Genomic DNA, 25,667 nt, shown 5'->3' on the forward strand with positions numbered 1-25,667 from the left:
GGAGCGGGGCCGGGAATGGCGGCGGTTTTGGAGCTGCTGCTGCAGGAAGAGGTGTCGGTCAGCGCCGTGCTGCGGTGGCTCCGGCACGGCCCCGGCCACCGCCCGGCGGAGGTAACGCGCGCTAGGTCGTTCGCTCGCAGCGCCCCGGCTCCGGCGGGGCCGGGCCCGCAGCCGCGCCACTCCCCCAGCGCCCTCCGCCACCGCGGGCCGGGGCCGTGCGGGAAAGTTTGTCCGCCCCGCGCTGCTGTGAGGGGCGAAGCCCGCGTGGGTCAGCCCGGGGCCCCGTCAGGTGCCGTGCCGCGGCCGCGGCCGAGCTTGAATCGAGCCGCCGGCGGCACCGCCCCCGGCGCGGGCGGGCTCCGGGCACGGCGGGCCGCCGTGTGCCAGCACAGAGCCCAGCGGGACCAGGGGTGGGCAGCGCAGCACGGCTGGTGTCCTGAGGGAGCGCGGTGACACCAGGGGTGACGCTTCCGCATCTTTGTAGGGCAGGGTAGCGGTGGAAGGAGGACGAGGCTGTCAGCGCCCGGGCTTGGCGGTGGCTCTGTGCAGGCGCCAGCGCGCCTCCCGGCTGGTTCGTCCCGCCTGGACCTTAAGGAGGATCTTTGCGGACTGGGAGAGGGTGCTTGTTGGCTGAGTTTTGTAAGGAATTATTTGGGTTCCTGTGGAAATAAAAACGTTTCTAACTGTAGGTAGACTAGGAGCGCTTATGTTTCACATAGAGAATAACACAGAGAAACAGTTGGTATTTAAAACATCTACCTGAGCCCCTCGCATAGTGTTACCTAGTGTTAACATCAAAACTCACTGGTGTCACCCCCACGAGTTAGTTGGATATTGCTGTCATCCTACACGTGTGGGCAGAGTGGACCAGCACTTGTATGTTGTGTGGTATTTCTTCAGCTGTGACTTGCAGAAGCAGACCTGCAGACATGATGAAGTTTGAGATCCTGGCAGCTCAGCTAGCACTGTGTGGAGGTCAGAAAGTTTGCCCTTGCAAGGGAATTTCTTGCTGCCTTTTGCTGTTGGGAGCAGTGCAGTTACTTCAGTGTGAAAAAGCAAATGGGAGGTTTGCAGCTGGCAGCTGTTGACAGGTTGCTGTTGTGCAGTTGTGGAGGAACCAAACCTCAGTTAACTTGGACAGAGAAAGATGAGTGAAAATAGGTTGTGCTCTGAAAAGCTGGAGAAACTACCCAACCGTATGCATAGCATAGACTGTAATCATCTTTGTGCCCCATGCTAATTCCAGGGGAAGGAAATGCTAGGCCATGTCTTGCTCTAGCTCTCATGGCAGTTTTGGGCTGGAGATGGTCTTCTGACACCTCACGGGGGTTATATTCTGAGCTGTGCTTTTTCGCTGATTGTTGGCTGCTTGGCTTGTTACCTGGGCTGTGTCAGAATTTCACACTTCTCCGGGGAGCTGAATTGGTCTCATGCTTTCAAATATGAATTTTAGTATAGGTGTATGAGATTGTGTGAGTTCAGTTACAGGCATGTTAATGTTGCTTTCACTACTTTCTTTCATGCAGCAACCACCTTCAGAAATAGTGTTTGCTTTCTTGACTTTTCATCTAGTTAGGGTTGTGAATATAACTTTACTGGAGTGTGTATGCAATGCTTTCAGTATTAGTAAGGAAAAAGTTGCTACCTTTGAGAACTTTTTCTGTTGTTGCAAATGTTGCTGAATCCCATTGAGAGGAAACAGAAGCCTGGTGGAGTGTTAGGATCAAAAGAATTTTACCCAGGGTACAAAACTTCAAACTGCACATGTAGTGTGAAGTTGTTTTGGTCTAGATTTACCCTTGTAAGATCACCACCACCTGTTTAGATTTCGAATGTGTTGAGTCAATGGTGGGGTTTTTGTTTAAGTTTCTCAAGAATAAACTTCATGTAACTTAAAGTTGCACAGTCTCTGTTTAGACTTCTGTGAGGTCTCGAGCAAAATTATTTAATTGAAATGAAGAGCAGCTTTGGTCTTGTATTTGGCGCTGCAGGGCTCCAAGTGCTTCAGTGGTTGTTGTTGTAGCACCCCTCTGTGGGAGCAGGTGGCATTCACAGAAAAAATAGAGCACAGAGACCTTGCAGGTTTTAGATTTTTCTGTTAGAATTAGATGCTTTCAGTATTGATGTTTTCAAAATGTTGAACTTAGGGTCGTCAGTTGCTCCAAGTCCTCCCTGGCCATAGCTGCAGAGAGTATTACTGATGATTCCATAGAACAGTTCCACTATTTTCCAGTCAGAGACCAAAGTGAATGACTCCATCTGAAAACTTGTGCTAAAATGGCTTGTGTGTAGGCTGATTTTCAAGTCTGTGACCGGCACTAGGGTTGCTTAAATTTCAGTGATGTACTTTGACAAGTCATGTTGGTTTTTATTGTGTATTGAAATCCCATAGTTACTACTTAAATGTGTCTGGGTACATGGGCAGAAAGAATAAGGTAGCATCTTTATATTAATTTTTGTCTGTTTCTCTTGTAGGAGAACCACATCCATGACAAGCTGGTATCTCTTAGCTTGCTTCAGAAAGATTTTGTGCCTTTTCTGCTAAATTTTTTAAGGGAGCAGACCAGCCAGATCCTGACTAATGGACCCTCTACTCCTGCTAAAACTCCTAATTCCAAGGCTCGTGGGAGCCAAAAGACAGGATCAGAAAGGAGGGCAGGCCATGCCACCAGCAGCCGAGTGCAGCTCTTTTCTCAAAGGACTTCAGTGACCACCTGCACCACAGATACCAGCTTTTCTCCTGCTGCACCATCCAGTGGTTCCTCTTCCTTTTCGGGGTCGAACCCATCTAGCCCTTACGGCGATTTCCCCAGCGTGGCCTCCAGCAGCAGCCCGAGCTTTGGGCACAGCCCTGTGCTCCACCACGGTGAGAAGAGGTCCTCTCAGAAGGCCAGCCTGGGGAGCTTCCTCACGGCCACGCCTGAAGCCCTGCCCGTGAGACGCGGCCGCAGGAAAGGCAGCAGCTCGCTCGGTGCCTCTGGCCGGCAGGTAGCTCGTGATCTGGGGCGTTCCCTTGCTGAGGAGGAGGATGGAAAGAGTGACAGTGCATCGTGGAGTGGAGGGAGAAGGAAGCGGAGTGAAGTGCCTCTTGTTTCTGCCAGATCCCCGCCCAGCCAGCTGAACCTTAACAACTTGGAGGAGTTTCCACCCATGGGTGCTGCCTCTGGCTGGACAAAGTAAGAGCGAGTCTGTTTCACTGTGTCACTGGGATTGCTGCAGGTTGCAGCTCCTTGACCAGCTGTTGTGGGTGTCCAGATGCAGAAGAGGCTGTAATACACAATACCTGGCTTCTGGGAAACGTGGTCAGAACTGCTTTGTTCTGGTCACTGTGTAGGGAGGGGAATATTGCCTTGACAGGGAGTCAGATTTCCTCTCCGTGGACTCACCCAAGACACCTCTTTTGCCTCTTGCTTGTGAGGCTGCCTGCAGCTTGCCGGTGCACAGCCCAGCTGATAGAAACTGAGCACATCTTTGTCCTTGCGTGTTCTAACGAGTCAGCGTTGTCTTGGCTCTTCACATTTCTCGTTTAACAGAGTATCAGTCGGTAAGGAAGAGCTATCCTGGAAGGCTCTTCAGCTTTACTGATGCTAGCATAAAAGCTTTTGGATTGATCTTCTGTGGCTTCTGGTAGCAGATGTTAGCATGCAGCTTCATCTGTGCTCTGTAATTGTGGACAAAATAGCAGGCTGTGTTCTTGGTCTGCAGCAAGCCCTGGTCTCCTTGGTGACTTCAGCTAAGCTTTGGGGCAGCTGTTTGTATTGTGGTTGCCTCAGTTCTTTAATCTTTGTCTTTGCATTCTTTAAAATCCTCATTACCAAATATAAAGCCTTTGTGTCAGCGTGTTTGCTCTGTATATCAGTCACTGGTCTCTGAAAGTGCGACTTTCTAGTTGGGCATGCAAAATTCCAGCTAAAAATTATAAAATGTGTGAGTCTGTACAGCAAATCCAAATGCAGGGTCTGGGTCATGCTCTAGAAGATGCTTTGGCCAAGGGAAATAAGGTGTGTTTCCAGCACAACCAGCAAGTCTCTCTTCCTCAATTGCATTAATGCTCAGCTAAGAAAAAGGAGGAAAGAGATCACAAGTCCTTGGAAATCAATGTTACAGGGATTTTGAGAATGCCTTAGCAGTTAATATGTAGCAACCAGCATTTCTGTGATGCTTTATGTTTCTGTATCCATTTCCATTTTTTTAGTGTTTTTTGCTACTTTACCAAGGCTCTTTCTGAAGGACAAATCCAAGTATTTTATGCAGGAAGGATGGGTTTCCCTGAACTTAAATGGCCTAATGTAACTTGGGAGCCTGGACTCTCGCTGATAGACAATGGCAACTTGATTGATTTTAGTTTTGGTTTTCTTTTTTTTTTTTTCTCCTGATCGTGATAGAAATGAATTCACCAGCAGTTTCTTACAAAAATGGGCATATCCTGTCCTGAAAATTAGAAACATTTGGAAGGGTTGTGTGGCACTGTGGTACTTGTTAGATGGCTTGCTATTTGATAATTAGTTTTGCTGCAGGTTCATCAGGCTGTTCTTAGCAGTCTATAGCTCCGTGACTTTTTTTCAGTGATAGCATAAAATTGATAACTATATGTACAGTTTAGAAATTCAATATCCCAACTCAACATCCATTTTGTTTTAGAATTAGATTCCTCTGTAAGAGTTGATTGCACATCTGTCTTGAGACCAAACTTTTTTGTTGTTGAGCTTGATTTTAGTGGAATTGCTTCTGTTCTTTTCAGCAAAAGCAAACCATCGAGGCGAATCAACCCAACTCCTGTGAGTGCTGAGCGGCCCCTCTCGAAGCCAAAGACCTGTTTCACTTCTACGCCCGTCAGCCGGTCTCCAGCCTCAAGCCTCGAGGCCTTTGCTGCTGTCCAGGAAGGAAACCTCTCATCTGTGATAAGCAGCAGCCTTCAAGAGGAGAGGGAGATGCTGAAGAAAGAAAGGTACAGTTTGAGCAGGGGACTGATTCTCAATTCCCTTGTGTCCTGGTTGCAGCCAGGACAGGGTTAATTTTTCAGTAGCCAGGACGGGGCATGGCCAGAACAAAGTGAAAATGACAGAAGAAAGTCCAAACCATATATTGGTGACCTTAAACTATGATTTGCCTAAAGCCAAAATTATTCTGTGGTATCAGACTAGGATATTAATGCACCTAGCTCATATTTGTGATTTTAGAGGTGTGGTGACTCTGGAACAATGACCCTCACTTCAAAAGGGTAGTCAGTCCTCGCTGCATTTATGAGATCTTCTCTTCATGGAAATGAATGTGTGGCTATCTCCTGTGCATCTTTCCTTAGATTGCACGGGCGAAGCAGTTGGGTGTAATTAGACTGTTTGAAGATTGCACCAAGACACATTGGTTTGGAGAAAATGAGTTAGTGATGCAAATGTGTGGAAAGTGTTAGTGGTCTTGCAAGGTAGGTAGACTAACAGAAGCTTGCAGTCAGAGAAAACAGAATATGGGCACTTGAGATTCTGTTTTAAAGATTACTACTGCAGTTATCTGTTGAAAATTGCTGTCAGATGAAGTGAATTCTAGCTTCTAATTTTGTCTCTGCTGTTTGATTAGTGTGACTTTTATTGCTTCTAAAATGGTATCACTGGTAGTCTGTGAAGATTGATACTTAGAAAAAAACCCAAGTGCAGTAGTTTGCACCATTGTTTATAATTGCTGAGAGAGCTGTTGCTGTTCTTTGTAGGTTGTGTTCTTGGGGAAACTCTTCAGGACACATGGGTGTAATTCTATTCCTGCTAAGTTTTGCAGTTCACTTCAGTGGGACCAGAACTGGCTGAAACATATCCAGTAGAGTCTAATGAATTACTGCTTGTACTGAACCTGCAGCAGAAATGCTCAGGATTCAAACCTGCCACTCTGCACTTAAGTCTAGCACCAGTCTGAATTCTGCCTGAATTCCAGTCTGAATTCTACCTGAAATGTCCCAGTAATGTGTATCAACTGAAGTCACTGAAATAGCAGTATGTGGTTGGTTGGATCTTGCCCATGCAGTGATATTCTCATCTGACCCTCCATACTTGAAAGCTGGGAGTTGCAGCTGTGTCCTCCATTGTGGTGAAGTACAGAAGTAAGGCAGCCTTCAGCCATCTGGGTCCCTTTGAGCAAGGGCAAAAGGTGAATTTCATCCTGAGGTGGATGACAGCACTGGGCAGAAGTGAAGCACAGTCTAACTGCATTATTGGAAACTTGCCTTGGGTAAGGTCACAAAGTACTCAGTGGTGGGCTCACCCCTTGGGTGAGATCACAAAATACTTAATGAATTATTTTCTGCAGTTCTCTCTATTACTCAATAATTTTCTTCAGTTGGTTGATTATGTTCATTGCAAGGAAGCTGTTGGTAATATTTCTACTTCCATTTTGGGACCAGTTGTTCTTCATCACAGCAGTTCTGCTAAAACAGAAACAGGACAATAGAAAAGGTCTTTACTGCAGGTAAAAATGCTTCTGACTTCCCAGAGTCCTTAAAGTGTCTTAAATCTTTCACTTCTGAGACAGTGTGGCAAGAGGTAGTGTGTAAGTGTTCCACTGGAATCTTTGACAGTCATTTGATATTGCTGTTACTGCCTTGTGTCCAGTTTCTCAGGTGTGTTACATATGCCACTCTGTGTTGCATTTTGGATGACCTCTCTAGATACAATTTGGTACAATGTCTGTGTATTTAACTGAGTGATCATTGTTGATTTAGAATCCAGCAGTCAAAGTTGTTTGTTCCTTCTGTTGTTTAATTTGCCAGTACAGATTTCATCAGCTGTTGCATTGCCTTTCCATTTAAGTGGTATTGGGTCTTCTCAGGGTGTCATTACTTTACATCTATGCCAAAGGGATGGATGTGAACCTTATTTTCGTAGATGTTTTAAAGTGTCTAGCTGTCAGAAACTGTATATGCAAAGAAGATTTTTAGGACCTGGTCTCTAACAGGTTCCCTGTCTTTAACAAGTACCAGTTCAGATGAGAGAAGCAATAACATATGTTAGTTGGTTAATTTGGTCAAAGTGCTACACTATTTTAACAGAGTTGGAATTTGAATGGGATTCTTTAGTCTTTTGCTTGCTAACCCCAAGATCTATTTTCGGTAAGAGAAAGATGACTTAAATTACTGTCATGCTGAAAGCTGCTTTAGACAGTGTAAATGACATGGTTTACTTATTGCAGGATTTCCTTCATGCTGTACTGGAAGAGAAAGACCTCTTCTGGCTGCATGGCTGCTGTAGATCATCCTCAGTCATATGGTTATGTTGCTGCTCTTCAATTTCAGATGCAAATTGCTGCACCAGGCATCTTCTCCTGCAGGGATATCTTTTGATCCTTGTACTCCAACTAAACCTAGCTACACTCGCAGTGCCAGCCTTCCTGCTGAAAGCCATGTGGTGACCTGTGCAAATCCTGCTAAGGTTTCCTGCAAGAAACAGCTGGAGTGTCTGGCACAGCTCTATTCATCATGTATAGCAGGTGAGGACACAGAAGATGTGAGACTGACCTTTTTTTGAGCTTTGAACTTGTGTGCGTGTTGTGAGAGGGAGATAGATGGGAAGTGGAAGCTGTGGGATAGTTATAGTGTGCAAACAAATGACATCTGGAAAAATAAAGTAAGCCAATACAGTTATTAAAATAAATTAATACTTGGTAAAAGTTTAGGGAAGGAGGTGAGCTTGATGCAGTACTCTGATCTGTAGTAGACTGAAGTTGTATGTCCCATCTGAAACCAGGCTATTCCCTAACACATCTTTCCCATGCTGATCTACATTGTATCACAGTATCATGTTGCGCAGAGACAGTTCTTTGCTGACAAAGACAGAACAGGAATCTATCTTTTTACCTTTGTGTACCTTTGTAAAGCAGGACAGTATTGAGTAAGCCACCTTTAACATCTAAATTACTCTCTCCTAGAAAACCTAGTACCAAATATTTTTCTGGAACTGTTTTTTGTTCTGCAACTGTTGACATCTAAAGGCACTTCTACTGCAGAAGATGGGGATAGTGACTCTGAAATTGGTGAAAGAAGTAGAGGTAAGCAGTAGTAATGAAAAGAAAGAATATTCTTAGAATATTCTTTCCATAGAATGAGAAAGTGTTGTAGAGTAGCTTGGACAGTTATTCTTAAATTTCATGAAAATGCCTTATTACCACTGTGGGACTCATCTGAGATGCTGACAAAAGTCATGCATATGTGGGAAGTTCTTCCACAATATGATAGAGTGGAGTTGCTAGTCACTGTTTGAATCTAGTTTTCTGCTATTGTGCAAGATTTGCTGTAGCTACTTCCTAACACTGACTTTTAGAGGGAAGGACAGATGTGCTTGAATTGTTTCTCCATTGATCCTGCAACTCAAATGTGCTGTTGACCTGCTATGTGTTTGTTAAGCTTCAGATTTGGATCTGAGTGCACAGGATCCAGCCATATTGTTGCATTTATTTTTTGGCAAATTCAGCCTTAAGCTTGATGCAGTTAGTACTTTGATATGGATAGTACAACCAAAAGAGTGGCTTTGGGATGAGACCCACCATACCCTCCTCCACCCAAAATGTCTCAATTTGATTCACCTTTGTTTTGCTACTCTTTGATTCTTAGGGCTGTGATTAGGAACATGATATTTTCAGCTATGGCAACACCGTTTTATCATTGTTTGTAGTTGTTCTACTTTTCTTGTCCTGCATGTGCTTATTGTTGGTCAGAACAATGAGAAAGAAAGAGTCTTTTCTTTCCCATACAGCATTAAACAATTCAATTGCCTTTAAAATAGGAAGGATGGGGAATGAAAACTTCTGAAAATTGAATAGGGGCCTGGAAGATTATTCTTGGATATGTCAGTTCCTACTTTCCTTAAAAGTTAATTGTTGGTCCTTTAGTTTATAAATGGTAAAACGTACTGTTGTCTCATGTTTTTGTTTTTTTTTCCTCTTAGATGTTTCAGGGAGACAGCATTTTGAAAGTGTGCACAATTGTGTTTATTTTGCTGTTCGAGTCTTGGATTATCAATATGAGTGAGTTGAATTCTTTTTTCATCTGCTTGTGTCTGCAGTTATGTGTGGGATTAAGCAAGTGTGCTTGGGTTGTAGAACTTTACCAGTTAAAGGCACAGAGTTGTTAATTTTTCTTTAAAACATACAACTTGAGCTGGGTTTGGATGTCTGTGGGTTTCTTTGCATTGATGTGTCCACTGAACTTTGTTGTAATTGTGCAAAAATGGGAAAGTCATGAGATGAGAATGATAAATGCAGATACCAGTAGGATTTCCTGCTGGGTACATGTCCTTTAGAACTCTTTACTTGGCAGCATCATAAAATGTGAACGTAAGCATTTCTTTAGAATTGCTCAAGTGTTGCTTTTGTCTGTCTGTCTCTCTGAGCCTTATCCCCATTATCTTGGCAGAATTATTTCCCATTTAGAAAAGGGGATGCTGAAGCTTTTGGCCGAAAATGAGCGGATTGCATCGTTTTCTCCCACCTTGCACAAGAGGCTCAGGCAGGCTTATGAAAGCAGCACAGCTAAGGTAAAAATTGGCAGACCCCAAGTGACATTGCTTCAAGCTTTTGTGTTGTTGTTCTTTTATTTGCGATGGCTTTGATGTTAAATCTCATTCCTTCTATTTCATCTTCTTGTGTTGTCTTTAGAAACTGTCTAAAAGCTGCTTATTTTCCTTGGGTGATTGAGTTGCTGGGTCCAGTGATTGTTAGCTGTGAATCACTGCTGGCTAGCCTTACATTCTGCTCCAGGCCCTGACCTCAGCCACAGACTTTGATAGGGTCAAGTTTTGCCTTTGAAATTCTCACCTAATAAACATGGATCCCAGGAGAATGATTAGTTAAGTGCAATATCAGAAGGTAGTTTCAAAGATTTGGATTTCTTTCATAGATATGGAGTCTTTTTAGGCAAATAACATTTCTCAAGAGACAATCCAGACTGGGAAAAATGGCTCCCTCATGTGATTAACTAGATTAGGGAACCAGTTTGGTTGGTAGGAATTGGACGGTAGAAATGTATTTTGTACCTCATTTCATCCGTCTTTTAAAAATGGAAATTACTCTTGGCAAAGAAAGGACAGTGTACTGAGATTGGGACTTGTCAGTAGCTGAGCTTTAAGTTGTTAAAGTTGTAAATAAAGGTCTGGTTACTTGAAGAACAGTAAGGAGAAAAGAGTGAGGTAACACTCTTTCTGAAATTGCCAGCCAGGATCCTGAATTTTCTCAAGCCCTGTATTGAAGATATACTTCAATTGTTTGTGGGTCTTTCCACACATTGTATCAATACTGGTTACAATCCAGTGGCCAGAGATTTAAGGGGACCAGATACTTTCTCTCTTAAGGTTGAGTGATTCTGCTTCTGTAGCCTGATGTAGGCTGTAAAACTTGGTGTTTGCTAATAGCTAGCAATTGGGAAGTAGCATGTCTGAACAACTCAGCTAGTGATACTTGTTTCCTCACCATGCCTTTTCCCTGCTTTTTTCTTGGTCTCAGATTGTTTAGAGACTTCCACTAACTTAATGGCTGCCTTTATATTTTTAACAGGTGTCTCTCCTGCTGCCATGCTCTGTACAGTCTGTTTCTTTTCAGCCAGAAACTGATAATCGCTCTAACTTTCCAAGTGACAGAGCATTTCACATATTTAAGAAACAAAGGTAAGTTTCTTCTACTGTTCCTGGATGCTCAAGGCTATAAGCTTTGCATGATTGTGACTAAAAGATATTAAGAATGTCTCATATATGCTACATGCTGTAGAAAAAAATCTTGAATTTTTTGCTCTAATTAAATGAAAAAAGTCTTTGTCCATATTGACTGCAGGAACTAAATGGTTAATGTCTTTAGAGAAGAACAGCCTAATTCTTCAGGAGTTATTGAGACTTCTGATAATGCCAGTACAGTGTGTCACCCTACTGGATTACTTCTGCATATATATCTGGTATGCTTTTATTCTTCCTGCTGCCTCCCTCCATGCTTGCAGCGACAGGGTGAGGGCAGAATGATGAGTTGTCTTGGTCCTTTTCTTTTTCTCATAGGTTTTACTTCATGTGGCTTATTCTTTGCTGCTTCTCAGTCTTCACTATGTCTGTCTGGTAATGGCTGTTTTGGTCATTCCATCATAGATTGGGCATAACAAGCTTAAGCACTTGCTGCCAAAGATATGGAAAATGGAAGCTCACTGAAGTACTGCTAACATTTATGAGTTTTTCAAAGGTATCTGAATGCTTGGAGGCTGGAGTTACTTAATCTGAGGTAGATTGTTGCTGGGAAGCTTTGGAGCAATTAATGCTCGGTTGCTTCAAATTTTGAAGAGTGGGAATTCATTCCCTTAAATATCTTGATTCACAGGGATATATTTTATGAACTTCTGCGTGAATGGGAGGATAACAATGAGAAAACTGGCTGGGACTTTGAGAGAGTTCTGGGCAGCAAGATCAGGTAGGAGTCTTAAGCAACTTCAGCTAGCTCTTTAATGTAGCTGAATTGCTGGTGAATCATGCTGCACTTGGCATCCTTAGTTCCATGTCCTGCCCGGTCTTCTGCACTACTCTGCAGGGTGCTGTCTGCTGCTTGGAAGAGGCTGCCCATGTGCAGTTGCTTCTGAATTTAAAAGTATCAACCTTTACCTTAAAGAAACAAGCCATAAGTGACAGGGATGTAATTTGATCAGTCCTGATGTTGATCTTTCCCTTTCATAATCACAGAAAGAGCTACTGTCAAAACCAGTATATTGTTGTCTGAACACTGTTATTGTATACACTTGTGTGTGTGTGTCATGTTTTCCATGTCTGGCTCCTCTTGAGTGAGGAGAAGTGTGTTATATGTTCAAAAGCTGTTCACTCTTCTAATTATTTCAGGGGGTCTAGTGACATGGCTCTGAAAACAAGACAACTGTGTCTCTTGCTGTGGAAAGCAGACTGTTTTATTCATGTATTGCTTTGTCAAAATGCAGTATGTATAAAGAAACTATTATAGCATTGAAAGCAGTTGCCTTGTGGGTTTCTGTGTTAGTCTCAACCACCAGCCTACTCAAGTAACATGTATGTAGGTGGCATTTCACCACAAGAGCAAAACAAGGCTGAGGCTTAAACTGAGAAATTTTGGGGCATCAGAAGTAGCTTTGTCTCTCTGGAAAGTGATTTGCAGAATCTTGTGTGTATTGTGATACTCTTGCAGAAATGAACCGAGACTGAGGACTTGTGTCAAGGCCTGACAATTTAAAGGTAGAGGAGTGTAGCAAGATGTTCCCTTGCAGCATTGAAAGCAGTTGCCTTGTGGGTTTCTGTGTTAGTCTCAACCACCAGCCTGCTTAAGTAACTTGTAGGTAGGTGGCATTTCACCACAAGAGCAAAACAAGGCTGAGGCTTAAATTGAGAAATTTTGGGGCACCAGAAGTAGCACTTTTGCTGTTTCCTTACTTCCATATGTGTGAACTCTCACCTTACTGTTCTGGGCAGGGAAGAGTGGGAGCTGAATGAGTTTATTCTTTTTTCTAAATAGCAACATTATTGAAGGAGAGGAAGAGATTCTTTTTATTTCTAGAGCTGTGTTTGCTCTGCAAATGCTCAGGGAGAATTTTTGTTTCCTCCCTTGGGGAGGTGAGAATGCTCTGTTTGGAATAAATGGACCTAGTACTTGCTCACTTGATAGACATTCTTCAATGTTGCTTCTTTTTATTATGATCTCGCTCATCAAAACTATCATGACTTAGATGTAGGGATATGCAGTCAACTTTTCCTGTTGCTGAGTATTTACTCCAGGTTATGTCTGGAGTGCTGTATCCAGTCTTGGGCTCACTGACAGAAGGAAAGAAAGATACAGACTTACTAGAGCAAGTCCAGCTCAGGACTATGTAAATGATTAAGGCACCAAGCATTTTTTGTATGAGAAAAAAGTGCTGAGACCTGGGAGTATTCAGCATGGAGAAGAGAAGGCTCCAGCTTGTCTTAGCACTGTTATAAGTACCTGCTGGAGAGGAATGAAGAAGAGGGAGTGAGATTTTTCTCACTGGCAGGTCAGGAGGCTGACCCTGAACTGAGCAAGAGGGTTGGATTAGATGATCCAAGAGGCCCCTTCTTAACAGTTCTGTAATTCTTTGAGTCTTGAGTTGTATCTGTGTGTTTGAGGCAGTGGGGCATTAATTTTTAAATGTTATTTAACTCTGTGGAAGTTCAGGAAAACCTGCTCTGGGAATATGTAATGCAGCATCATAGGCCTTGGAGACTGAGTTAAAGATCCTATGGAGTGGTTCATGAAGATCGTGAGAGTGATAGGTATTCTCTCCACACATCCACATGTAGCCTGCTAGATATGCCCTAGTTAGATGTGTAGGATTGGAGTTCCATCTCACAAGACCTCTAGGCTGTGTATGGCCAAGGTGTGTAGCATGTTTTGGCAGGGGAAGAGTTGTTCTGTATGTTCCTGGACACCAGGAAAGATCATGCATGGATTACTCCAAAACCAGTCTTGTGAGGAAGGAATAATACGCTGGGTGAGAGATGAAGTGAAATGATGCCTTGTAATGAATATTCCACCTCGCTGCTCTTTCTGTCTCCTAAAGATGTGCAAAGGTCCTGTTGGTGGTGGTGCAAGCTGGGGAGACACCCCAGACCAGGATGTCCTCAATATGCTGGGCTCTGATAATCTGAGCCGTCTGAAGAGGCTGCAGGAAAGATTTGTTGTTCCTCAGAGCATCAGAGGGCCTTGTCCACCCCCTTCATTCCCAGGGTGCCAACAATTCTTCAGGGACTTCATCCTCAGTGCTGGAAGGTGAGCAGCCTGGGCTTGCTAATCCCTCTGAAACGTGTGGGCAATGGAAGCACCAGCATGTTTCTCTTGCAGCAGGGAGTTATCCAGAAAGTTTGGGACTAGATTATATGGTAATGATTTTTCTTCTGTAAACCCTTAATATTTTTTTGGAGCTGTCAGCATTTTCCAGTGCCAAGGCATGCAGTGCTGCCTAGCAAGGACACTGGACTGGACAAATGCTTCTTGTGTGATAGTGCATGAAGCCAAGGTGTACAGGATGAAGCCAGGTTCATGGTTTTGTTTAATAATTTTTTCCACAATTCACAGCACAGGGGAATTGCAATTTATGTGATATTTTAATCTTAAATTCAGTTATTTTATAGATTCCTCCTTTGGCAGATCAATTTTATAATCCTTATGCTGAGACATAGCATCTCTGAAAAAGTACAAAAGAAGAGTGCAAATGAAGGTGGTCAGCCAGTCCTAAGTCTTCTCTCTTGCTTTCCTGTCTGTCAGTGTGTTATATTGTATGTCTGTTCAATCTTGTTACAACTCATGAGACAAGCTTAAAATTCTGCAGTGTGTTAGTTGAGGTTTCACTGCTGTTTTCAGCCCAGTCTGACTCATCATCATCTTTTGCTGAAGTTACCAGTTCAATCAGCACCTGATGGATAGTCTGTGCCTGAAGATACTTGAACTGAATGGTCTTACTCTGGTGGAGCATGAGCACAGTGATGGGGAAGCAGATATGGAGGAACAGGTAGGCTTGCTTTGTGCATACACATCTGTCAGGAATTTCTCTGTGCTGTTCCGGTAGTCAAACAATTACTGGCTTGATTGTGAGTTGCTTGGAGCTTCCACCATGGTTTTTACAGGACAAGAGCTTCTTCATTTTGTTTTGTCATAACTCTGCAATTTACTTATTTGTCTGAACCCCTTGCCACTTAACCTGCATGCTTCAGGGTGCTTCATAGAACTGTCATGAGTGCAGAATAGTTGTGGAAGTGAAAGCCTCCTGTTTAGGTTGTTACAACTTGTGTTAGATCAATGAAATAGCCACGTCCAGTTGTGGCACCCCATTGCAATAAGTTCCTTGTTGCTTTTCCGTATAGAAAGATTTTAGTTACATTGGATTTGTAGTCATCCCTGTTTATAGGTGTTTCTTAAGTCTGCATATCAGAGGTGTCACAGCTTACAGTCTATTAGCAACGGAGCAGCCAAAGGTTGATGGAGACTTGCAGAGTGCTAGTGCTGTAAAGGGGGCAATGTAAGATCAGCTCTGCCTCTCATTGACTCCGAAGATCTCAACACAAAGATATGATTGAGCAGCTGCTTGTTTTAGCAAGCTCTTGAAAAATTCATTCTTGTGAAGAAGTGAAGCAATGGAGACAGAAGCAATTTAAAATACTTGATAAATATGTATTTTGGAAACTTACCTTTATTAAAAGCAGTGATGAAGCTACATGGCCCTTTTACATGAAGGGAGTGGAAGTTCAGCGGAGACATTTGCTTTGCCAGTGTAGGCTAGCATTGCTTCAGCTCACTTTCCTTCATTTTAGGATGAAAAGAAGCGTTTCACCGTGGCCCTGTTGAGTCTCCGACTCCTCGCCAAGTTCCTGGGGTTCCTTGTTTTCCTGCCCTATCGCACTGCGGAGCAGCCAACCAGAGACCTGCAGGATTCCGCGCTGGCACTGAGAAACCAAGTAAGAAACAGAGCACTGCCTTTTGCTGGACAGGCACTTCTAGGCCAAGGAGGATTGTGGTAGTCATGCACTTTCAAAGTGAGCCAGTGGCTCCTGGGATGATGTTGTTGTATGGTCCTGTGTCCCTACTGCATATTCTGGGGTTGGGAACAAAGGAAAAAAGAATTTGTGTAACCTCAAAAAGAGGGAGCAATGCACCAATGGTACCAATGGTAAGGTACTCAGTCTTCTGTTATTTCTGCTAATCTGGGTCTGTCATACCAAAACTTTCACCTAGCTAAGACGTATTTATAGTGTAAAACCCGGCTACCAGGACTGGTTGTGTTAATTTTGCACCCATCTCCCAGCAGTGTGTCACTGAATGGAAGCAATGGACCTTGGCTCCACTTTGTACACAGTCAGGCTTTTAGCCTTGCTTTTGAAAGTTCTAGTGGGACCTTTGATTGCAGTCATAGTGTGGTTTTTACCTCTGGTTATGTGCAAGGAAGTGTTTTCATTAGCCAGAAGTCACCAGTACAGAAGATGAAATCCTAGAAAGAAAGGTCAAGATATAGACAAAAGTTTTTCTATAAATAGCAAGAGATAACTTCAAGCTGCTGGTTTAACTTCTCTTGTCCTTTAAGACCCTGCCTGTACTGGATATATTAAAGCTTCTGAGACAATCTATTCGGGATCAACGTTCTGTCCTCACTATTCCTTGGATTGTGGAGTACCTTTCCCTTGTGGATCATATTGCTCCTTTCCTTGATTATTACAGGAAAGTGTTTGGTCTCTTGCTGCAGGTATACAGGTAAGAGCCTGGAAAAATATATCTGTAAAGAACTTTTCAATGAATGTTTGATATTTTTTTTTGTGGTGCAAATCATGCATACTTTTTATCTTACATAAAGCTGCAAAGAGAATACAGCCTAAACTTGGGGATTAATACTTGATTCAAATATGTGTTTTTTATTAAGTAAACAAAATCTTTAAATCCCACTTGATCACTCTACATCTGCAGCTGTGGTTGACCTTCAAGCTGCAGCTTGAATTTTGACCTTAAACCTACAAGGTTTCCAATGCCTAAATAATTTTCTACTTTCCTTTCCTATATACATGAGAAAAATTTGAAGCACATTCTAGAGAATGGCTTGTCTAGTGTAAACTTAAGACAGGATGTTATGCAGGTACATACAAAAAAGTAAAGCTTACTCTCAATCTTTAGGCAGACATACAAGGAATGTGTTCATGGTATATAGATAGTGTAATTGGTAAGGGAATGGTTTGGGAACGTTTTCCTTAATGAAAATTGAGCTGCTGAAAACTGACACGCTGTCTTGCTGCTTCTGCTGCATGGCAGGTTAATGGTCCTTTCTGAAGACAAGGAGATGAGTTTCCTGAACAAGCTGCTGATCCTTGCAGTTCTGGGTTGGCTTTTTCAGGTAGAGTCTCCTCTGTGCATGTAATTCTTCTCTGAAGAAAAAGCAGGGCACAGAACTCAATACAAAATAGTATTGAAATGAATTAAAATAATTCAATACAGTTGTTTGGTTTTTTATCTTGTTTTTTTACACTGGTGTGGGGTTTAAAGAATAACTGTATTTTAGTGGAGAATTAGTTTCCTTTAGTGGAATTGTGTGAAGCAACAATTTTTTTCCAATAGGAATTGTAATTGCATCTGAAGTACATTCTGTATTTACTAATCTGCAACCTTGCACGAAAATTGACAGCTGATTCCTGTTAGACCTGGAAGCTCTTGTTACAAAGATAGTGTGCTAGCTGTCAGCCTTGAATTGCTGAGGAATTTATTAGATAGAGGGATGGTGTATGATGAACTTTTAAAATTCTTTTGTGCCTCCAGTTGGAAGCAAGGTAATTACTTAGCAGGACCCTGTTGGAAATGTGGAAGATGCTGTATGGGGAGGATAAGAAAGGTGGCTTTTGTTACTGTGATTAAAATAAGTCTTTAATTTTATGGAAAGTTCTCAGGGCAAGAGGATCCTTAGTGCTAGGGATTATCTTTTGTGGGTGGCAGGGTGGTGAGATTTTACTGTCCTGTTTTCAGAAATGAGGGAAGTTACTGATTGCATTTATGGTTGCAGCTGCTGGGTTTTCTGTTTCAGGTTCCATCAGTCCCTGAAGAGTTGTTTTTTACTGCTGACGACAGGCAGGAGAGATTTGTGATGGATACTGTGACATCTGCTCAGGCTTTGGTGAGTTAGTGCAGCAGCATGTCTTCTGAATCAGTGAGGGAAGATGGACCTACCACTTCCTCAGGAGCTGTCAGATTTGATCAGGAACTTGGCTTCAGGGCCGCTGCACTGAGCATATGGAGGCCAATGGATGTGATGCCCACTTTGTCCAAAGGCCTCAGTTGCATCTGTGTTATGGGTTGTGAACTCTGTGTTGAAGCTCTGGGTTTTCTGTCAGGCAGGAGCCATCTCACCTGCTGCAATAATTTGCTGTTTTCCTGCAAGGTGAGCTGACAGAGCTGTAGCCCTTCCCAGAAATAAGCAAAAGTAATGGTGAACAGAAATAGAAAGATAGGACTGTAAGAGCAAGGTTGCTGTTTGTGAGATCACCTGTTTTCCAGTGTCATGATAAAGGGTGACTGAACTGAAAACGGTGTGAGCATGCAGGAAAGGAGGTGAGGGTGTGGCATGTGTGATGTTTCAGATGATTCCTAGACATGCAAGGGGATATATAGTATTCCATGGAAAAGTGGTATGGATGCTTGGATACATTTCCTTGGTGGATGGGATCTGAAATTCCTGTTCCTCCTCTGGCCCTGCATGTGCTGTGTTAATACTGAGGTGACATTCTCCATGGCATGGTGTTCCAGGGAGTCTGGATGAAGGCACTTGTGGAGGTGTAATGCATAGCAGATGTGCCTCGTTTATTTTCCTACATGGAAAGGTTTCTCCCTTATGAGTAGAAGCTGTGGCAACAATCCTGGTTCCCTTCTCAAAGGCAGCTTTCAACTGGGCTTTGACAGTGATCAGGGGCAAAGGCTGGACTACACTAATAAAATGAAGAGCAGCTCATTCTGTGTTACATGGACTGAACACTTGAGCTGCAAAGTTCATAATTTTACTGTGTATTTGGAACCCAGCTATTGTTTTCATGGAAAGGTAGCCCTGAAACCTGCCTGTGACTGCATGTATGGGATTTCTGACTTGAAGACTGTTTATTTTGTGCTGTGTCCTTTTAGCATTTCCTTCATTTTCTCACCAGGACTTTGTACCCTTGGTGGATCAGCAATTACTTTATACCTGCTGTCCCTATCTTGGCAAGTATTTTACTTATTTTTACTATATACATAAAATATATTGGTAGGTATTTACTTTTATTTATTCAGTTGTTTATATTTGTTGTTTGGTACTGTGAGTCCTTGGATCACCTTTCTTACTCCTCTTCACAACTTAAGGTCTCAGTTGTGTATGCAAGAACCTTGATAAGAAGCTGTATTGCAGAAGCTCCTGCAGCTGTGGATAGTATCTGGTGAAGCTGGGGGAGGGAGGTTACCTAGTCAGGATAGTTGATCCACAGAGCTTGAATCCAGAGGGACAGGGGAAGCCAGCCCTCACAAGCTGTAAGGAAGCATTTCAACAGCACAGCTTTTCTACCCTAGGTGTAGGAAGAGGTGTTTATGCTGCAAAGAGTGTCTTAATTCTTGAGCAGATTTCTGCTGCCAGGCAGAGGGGAAGAATCTTTTTGTGCCCTGGTGTTTTGTCAGGTTGTTTGAGATAGCTTTTCCATGGGATCTGTCTACCAGTTGTAAAATTCCTCTCTGTAGACTATTAAATAGAGTCCCAGATGGGGACATGTTGCTCTTCTTCTTGGGTCTTAGTAGGAAAACTGTATGTTAAACCTGTATCACAAAACTTCTAGGGGTGAATGGGTTGTCCAGCTTTTCCCCCAGGATTTGCTCCTGACTCTTGGAATTTTGTGTAACTGCTCCCTTTGTTGTCCTTGTAGAATTTACGGTTCTTGCTTGCCATGCTAAAAGGAATGCACAAAAATAACTGCTCCCTCCTCCTTCTGAACGAGTCCCATCTGCTAGAGGGCTTTTCAGAAGTTTCCTTTTTTCAGAGCCTTGCTGTGCCCTGCATGTGTGGGATGCCACCTCTGCTTCACTGAAGCTTCTGCTTCTGTAGAAGCTGAGAGAATCTGCTCTGGGAGCAGGACTGGAAAAGTGAAACTCTCGTTCTTGAGTTTTGATGTTAGTTTTTCTCCTTGCTTATGGAGTTGATGATTGCTTTTACATGTTTTCCTGTACAGGTGAACTGCGTAAACTACTTGCTTCTTTTGTGGCTGGTAGTGGAGGGAAAAATGGTGGTTTTATGAGGAAAATCACTCCCACAGCTGCAGAGTCCTTAGCACCCAAGGCTTCTGTCACACAGCGGAAACTGCAGGTAATGAAATTAGGGAGTCACAAGGGGGAAAGGGACAGGAGAAATTTGCTTGTGTGAGTGTAGGGTTATACAGTGATCTCTTAATGCCAGGGAAAGAATGGACCTAGACAGCAGGGGAACATTGTGTTTAACAGTCAGGTGTCTTTACTCCCTGTTTTTCTGTTACAGTCATGTGGCTGGGATATGGTGTCAGTGCTGAAATACAGATAGCCTCTGTAAACATTCTTGCAGCTGGAGCAACTAGTCTTATTTGTTTTCTTCTTCTTTAACATAGAACGCTGGTATGTTTCTCATGCTTTGTTTCAGTTAGATTGTAGCCATGCTTTCCACTGAAAGAAGGACATATGTAGGAGCTTACAGGATTACCAGCCTGTAAAAGGGCTTGTTCTTCCCAAAACAAGCCCTCTGTGGTGACTCACTACTAGTAGATACCGTCAGAACTCTCCCATTTCCCTTTACAGATCTTTTGTAGCTTCAGAAACCCTGGTAATAAACTTTAAGTGGTTAGAAGGGAATAAGGAGTAAAACTGGGATGATGAATGCTACAGTAGCAGAAGGTTCTAGTGGAGGCGAACTGTCTTGTTGTTGATCTCCAGCAGGTGGTTCTGTCCATCCCTGTGTTGGTGAGAAGAGGCTCTGGGTGGAGTGCTCTAATCAATTGTAGTGCTTTCTCTTGAACAGATGGATTTGGAGCAGGCCTTCTTCCACAACCAGCCTCCTTCCCTACGGAGAACAGTGGAATTTGTGGCAGAGAGGGTGGGATCCAACTGTGTTAAGCACATCAAGTAAGTGCTGGTCACCTGTTCTGTGACTTAATAAGTAACTTTACATTATAATTAGACAAAGAGTTGATCCTTTAAAGTTGTGTGTATGGGAGAAAGAAGCTTCCCTGGGGATGTGCTGTGTAGCAGAACACCAAGGCTGTGTAAGAACACAGGCTGTGTAGGACTGACCAGTAACAACTGCTGTTGTAGACAGGAATTTGTGAAGGAATGTAGAGAGGAGGGGGATACACCTGTGGGACATTTTGTATGTGAATGCAGTGCAGCATTGAGACTTTGTAGCCTGTTCAGAGCATTCTTGCTAATGATAGGAAAATCTCATATCAGAAATGACCTCTGGAGGTCACTTGATCCAAACTCCTGCTCAAAGCAGACCCAGCTTTCAAGTTAAGTCAGGTTTATTGGCACCTTTTCCAGTTGGAAAAGTTTCCATCTCTTAAGGATGAGGATTCAGCCACCTCTTTCTACCATGTTCCAATGCTTAATTTTCCCAGGCTTTGTGAAAAATGTTTCCTTATATCCTGTCAGAATATCTATCCATTGTTCCAGCTTGTGGATATTCCTGTCAATCTTTAGCAGTACTCTTCCTGGAAGTCTTGTTCTGCCTTCTTTGTAAATTTCCTTCTCCCTTCAGCTTTTTCTTGTCTCCAGGCTAGGAGACTCCCCCTTGTAGGTGTGTGCTCCAGCATCGCAGCTATTTCAATAATTTTTTTCTTTTCTCCTGCAGTTACTCAAATTGTCAATGGCTTTCTTGTCCTGAGATCCCAAAACTGGACACACTACTCCAGATGCAGCCTCAGAGTGATGAGGGAAGCAGTAACTTCCCTTGACTCGCTGGCTGCACTGTTGCTATTGTCAGCCCAGTATAAGGTTGGCTTTCTTTGGACACTCCTAACTCCCTTCCCTTGTTGTGGGACCCCCAGGTCCTTTCTGCAGAGCTGCTCTGTAGCCAGTAGACCCCAGCCTGTACAGGTGTGCAGTCAGCCCATTTCTTCCTCTTTTCACAGCCTTCCTGTGTGGCAGCCCTGCCCTCCAGCTCATGAGCTTGCTCAGTTTGCACTGTTCTGTTGTCCAGCTTGCTGAAGGCATTATTAGGTGTTATCAGCCCCTCAGAAATGGTGGTTGCAGTGGGCTGCTGCTGACATCTTTGAGCTTCTGAGCACTGTCAGTTGAGCGTACAAGGTATTGCTGCCAGAAAGGAGACCTGTAACCAAATAAGTTTTTAGTAAAACCTTGAATCTTAGTACTGTTTTGGTGTCTTCATTGCTGTTGTCTTCCATACACACAGAACAAGGAGATGATACAGATGTGATACAGCCTGATTAATTCATTTGTAGTAGAGTGACTTATTGCATTTGAGATGGGTATCCCCCTAAACTGGGGAGAAGAGCTGGGTACACTTAGTGTGCACTGTTTCTTGTATTGATTTCAATCTGCCTGATTGTTCTTTGTTTTGTTGCAGGGCAACACTGGTAGCAGAACTAGTTCAAAGGGCTGAAGCCATGTTGCAAGATAAAGTGAAGGAGGAGGATGTTAATCATGACAAACTGCTTGAAGAGGTGTGCACTCATCTGTATGAGGAAGGGGCCCAGGCGCTCATCAAAGGCAGAGAGTAAGGAGGAAAAGTTATTTAAATCTGTGCCTTCCTATCTCTTCTTACTGCAGAATCTGTAAGCCTAATTTAGTTTGGCCTGTCATGCTCAGGTTCTGGTAATTATAAACCATGCCCTCTACTCTTCTTATGGTGAATGCTGCTGTGCTCCAGCCAGCTAGTACTGCATTTGTAGGAAGGAATAAAGGTGATTTGTGTCCCTCTGCTCCAAATAGACATCCATTGCAGCTATTGTATTTCCCCTCTTTGGAAAATTGATATTGCAGCTTAGTTGCTTGTAATTACCCTTTCCTTGTCTGGTTCTTTTAATCTGATTTATTGCATTGCTACATAATAAACCTCTGAGTGTTGTCCAAGAATCTAGACTAATCCTGTGGCATACTTTCTTCCTTTTCTTGTAGATTTTGCAAAAAAAAAGGTCCTGAGGCAGTAAGGGTGTTGTTGCCAGAAGAGACATCTGCAGCAGTATGTATTTTCCCTAAAACTTATTAAAAGCCTCGACTTTAAGTCTGGATCATTACCATTTTTCCATTGCTGCTTCACTTATCCCTTAATAGCTCAGGTAAAGAAAATCTATTGATGCCCTCATGGGAGGACTGAGAGATAGCTAAGAAGAGTCACTCCTACTTCTATGCCTTGCATATTCTGGGTAAAGTGGTACTCCAGCTCATAGCTGACTAATGAGGCTAGAATGTTATAGAAATTGCATTTAACTTGCAGTCATAATGCATTTGTTTTAGCATCAACTTCCACAAGAGTTGATGAGGTTTTTGGAAAATCAAGATGGCCCAGTTGTATTGCTCAAACCAGCTGTTTCCATAGAGGTGGTGGTGTTCAGTTTAACTGTTGCATGCCAAAATTAAGCTTTTTCCTCTAGACTTCTTTTTGAATTTTCACTGACTGCAGTGCTGTGGCTGATAGTAAATCTCCTATCATTTGTTATCCTCCCTGTAAAGGTTTTAAGTAGTGCAGAAAACATTGCAGTGGAACTGGCTACTGAGAGAGCCTGTGGCTGGCTCTCTGCCAACATTGCAGGTGAGTCTTTTTACCTTGAACTGGAGCTTCTGACCTGTGAATTGTACTCTTTTTTCTGAGATCAAGAGACAGATAGTGTTATAAAGTACTTGGTCCTACTCATTTTTCTTTTAGTGGAAAGTATGTAGTTGCTCTGTTCCTCCTTGTTTAGGAAGAATAGAAATGATTTCTAGCTCTAAGAACCTTCTTTAGGGATCTTTTGGGCTTGGCCCATGGTAGTGATTTTTAGTTATGGAGTCTTGCAGGATGGTGAGAGTAAATGCTGTGGAAATGCTTCTGGAAATGTCATTTAGGCTGAAGTTGTCTTAGCACTTCCAGGGTATACAGACAACTGCTTTTCAAGCCATCTTATGGTTCACGTGTACAAAGTGCTTCTGAAATCTCCTGTAAAACAAACACTTCTTGGACTGGATGTGTTTTCTGCAGGCTGAAGGCAAATATAGTCCTTTTATTCTGTAATACTGCACTGGCAAATCTTCAGAGTCTCTGAAAACCCATTTTTTCAAGAGGTTGTGCCAAAAGCCTGGGGAGGAATGTCCAAGTACCATTTGCAGCCACAGAGTTTAGTGTTTTGGATGCTGATCAAAATGTATTTTGGTAGAAGACATATGGTTTTTATGGGCACAGTGGTTGAACTGGTATGATCACAGTGAATCAGCTTTCTACTTTGGCATTGCCTTCTGGCTTAGCTACTGTGTTTGTTAAACCCATGGAAATATTTTTATGGGAAGTGAGATGAGTTGCCAGTTGTACCTGGCAGTGATGGGAGGCTGCCTTCTACACCTGTGGGTCAGTACACCCTCCCCACGTTTGCCTCTGCACATTAAATGTAGTGGGAGGTCAGAGAGAGTGGGTTGAAAATGTAAACTGTCTTTTTTCCTTATTCGCTGTGGCCCTTGGAATGAGAGGCTAAGAGTGTTTGAAAATGATTCTCTGCTTCAGTGGAGACAGAAACTGAAGCAGACAGGATTTGTTCTCTGTTCTCTATAGCACTCATCAAAAGGGAAGTGAAGGCAACCTTCAACAGAATGCTGAAAGTCCCAGGATTTCCCTTGCCAGGTGAGGATGCTCTTGAGTTGAGAAGGGACTGTCCTCCAGGCTGCCAGCACTGTGCTCCATTTCCCTCCCAGATCATCAATGAGATTAAGGTACACAGTATTCACTTCCTGGCTTGCCTGTTTTTCACATTGGTGGTTTTGTGATTTGTTTTTATTGTTGTTTTGTGGGGTTTTGTTTGTTTGTTTGAGGTTTCTTTAAAGAATGTTCTGGTTCTGAGGAGGTGGCTGTGGGGAGTGCTTAGGAAGCACGATGAAAGGTTCTCAGGTTTTTTCCAACCCTTGCTTGCTGTGTCTGGATCAGAGTTCCCTGTTAGGAGTCCTGTCTCAAATACAGGATTTCTGGTAGCATGGTAGTGTGGCCTTTTTGATATGAGTAGAATGGAAACCAGTGTGGACCCCATGGTATTGTGTGTAATTTCACAATCATTTAACCTATGTACCCCATCAGGAAAAGAATTCTGAGTGCCTCACCTTTTACTGTTACGTATTCGGCCTATGTTTTTTGCAAGTGCTTCTGCTTGACAGACAAGTAATGCTGGTTATCACTGTCATTGCTTTCCCAGCAGTTGTGTGAAAATGAGTTCACATCCTTTAATGCTTTCTTGATTGTGCTAAAATAAAAAAAGGAGGGTAAGTTGTATGAGGAAACCTCTGGGTTGGCACTGAAGCTTCCCTGACAGTATAAGAGGGATCTGGATTTTCAGGGTAGCACTTCTATCCTGAACTGCTTGCTGTGCTGTGAAATTTATCTAGAGCTTTCAGTGCTTTCCTTCACTTTTAAGAAATATGAAGTTGTTGCCATCATTACATTTTACTTTGTAACATTAGTGAGAACTCTGCTAGAAATTGAGATCTTGGTAAGGTTGTGAAAAATCAGCTTTACTCTGTCTTATGAAATGTATAGGTACTGACTTAGGTTCTGGTTTTAATGAGGACCCAAGAGCTGTTTGTGAACTGCTCTGTCACGGGTCCAAGGATGTGTTTGTGGAAGTGCAGGATACTAATGTGTGTTACTGTTGTCTTCCTCATCAAGGATGTGCTCTGTGTTGCTGTGGGCCCACGGGAGGAGGGTGAAGTGGTTGACTACCTGTGGCTGGAGTGCTTGCTGGGAAGGTTGAGTCAGACACTTCGATGCAGAAAGGTAGAAGATGTAAAAAAGCAACATAAACTCCCTTTGAATCACTTTGGGCTGTCTTGATACCTGTAAACTTTTTAATTTGCCTTGCCTCACAGTTGAATTCAGTTGAGGAGTTTTTATTTGAGCTCAAATGTGGCAATGTTGCACTGCATTCTTTTATACTGTGTAGATCTGCTTGTTACTGCAGTTTGCCTTTGTGAATCCCCTTTTCATATAT

General features: G+C 43.0%; 1 protein-coding gene across 1 annotated transcript in view; it reads left to right on the forward strand.

Moving 5' to 3' along the window:
- Positions 1-25,667, forward strand: part of CDAN1 (codanin 1) — a 34,143-nt gene continuing 8,476 nt past the window's right edge. Inside the window, exons 1-24 of the mRNA XM_039704925.1 lie at positions 1-111; positions 2,476-3,176; positions 4,742-4,948; positions 7,277-7,470; positions 7,909-8,028; positions 8,925-9,003; positions 9,392-9,512; positions 10,528-10,637; positions 11,329-11,418; positions 11,499-11,637; positions 13,541-13,749; positions 14,374-14,488; positions 15,288-15,431; positions 16,055-16,221; positions 16,771-16,852; positions 17,534-17,623; positions 18,645-18,699; positions 19,692-19,825; positions 20,507-20,610; positions 22,070-22,219; positions 22,621-22,684; positions 23,176-23,254; positions 24,245-24,402; positions 25,346-25,453. Of these exons, the coding sequence (XP_039560859.1) occupies positions 16-111; positions 2,476-3,176; positions 4,742-4,948; positions 7,277-7,470; positions 7,909-8,028; positions 8,925-9,003; positions 9,392-9,512; positions 10,528-10,637; positions 11,329-11,418; positions 11,499-11,637; positions 13,541-13,749; positions 14,374-14,488; positions 15,288-15,431; positions 16,055-16,221; positions 16,771-16,852; positions 17,534-17,623; positions 18,645-18,699; positions 19,692-19,825; positions 20,507-20,610; positions 22,070-22,219; positions 22,621-22,684; positions 23,176-23,254; positions 24,245-24,402; positions 25,346-25,453 (3,516 nt within the window). The 5' untranslated portion in view covers positions 1-15. The remainder of the gene's footprint in view (positions 112-2,475; positions 3,177-4,741; positions 4,949-7,276; positions 7,471-7,908; positions 8,029-8,924; positions 9,004-9,391; positions 9,513-10,527; positions 10,638-11,328; positions 11,419-11,498; positions 11,638-13,540; positions 13,750-14,373; positions 14,489-15,287; positions 15,432-16,054; positions 16,222-16,770; positions 16,853-17,533; positions 17,624-18,644; positions 18,700-19,691; positions 19,826-20,506; positions 20,611-22,069; positions 22,220-22,620; positions 22,685-23,175; positions 23,255-24,244; positions 24,403-25,345; positions 25,454-25,667) is intronic.

Source organism: Passer montanus, unplaced genomic scaffold (assembly GCF_014805655.1).
Source record: "Passer montanus isolate IOZ18808 unplaced genomic scaffold, ASM1480565v1 scaffold18, whole genome shotgun sequence".
NCBI lineage: Eukaryota > Metazoa > Chordata > Aves > Passeriformes > Passeridae > Passer > Passer montanus.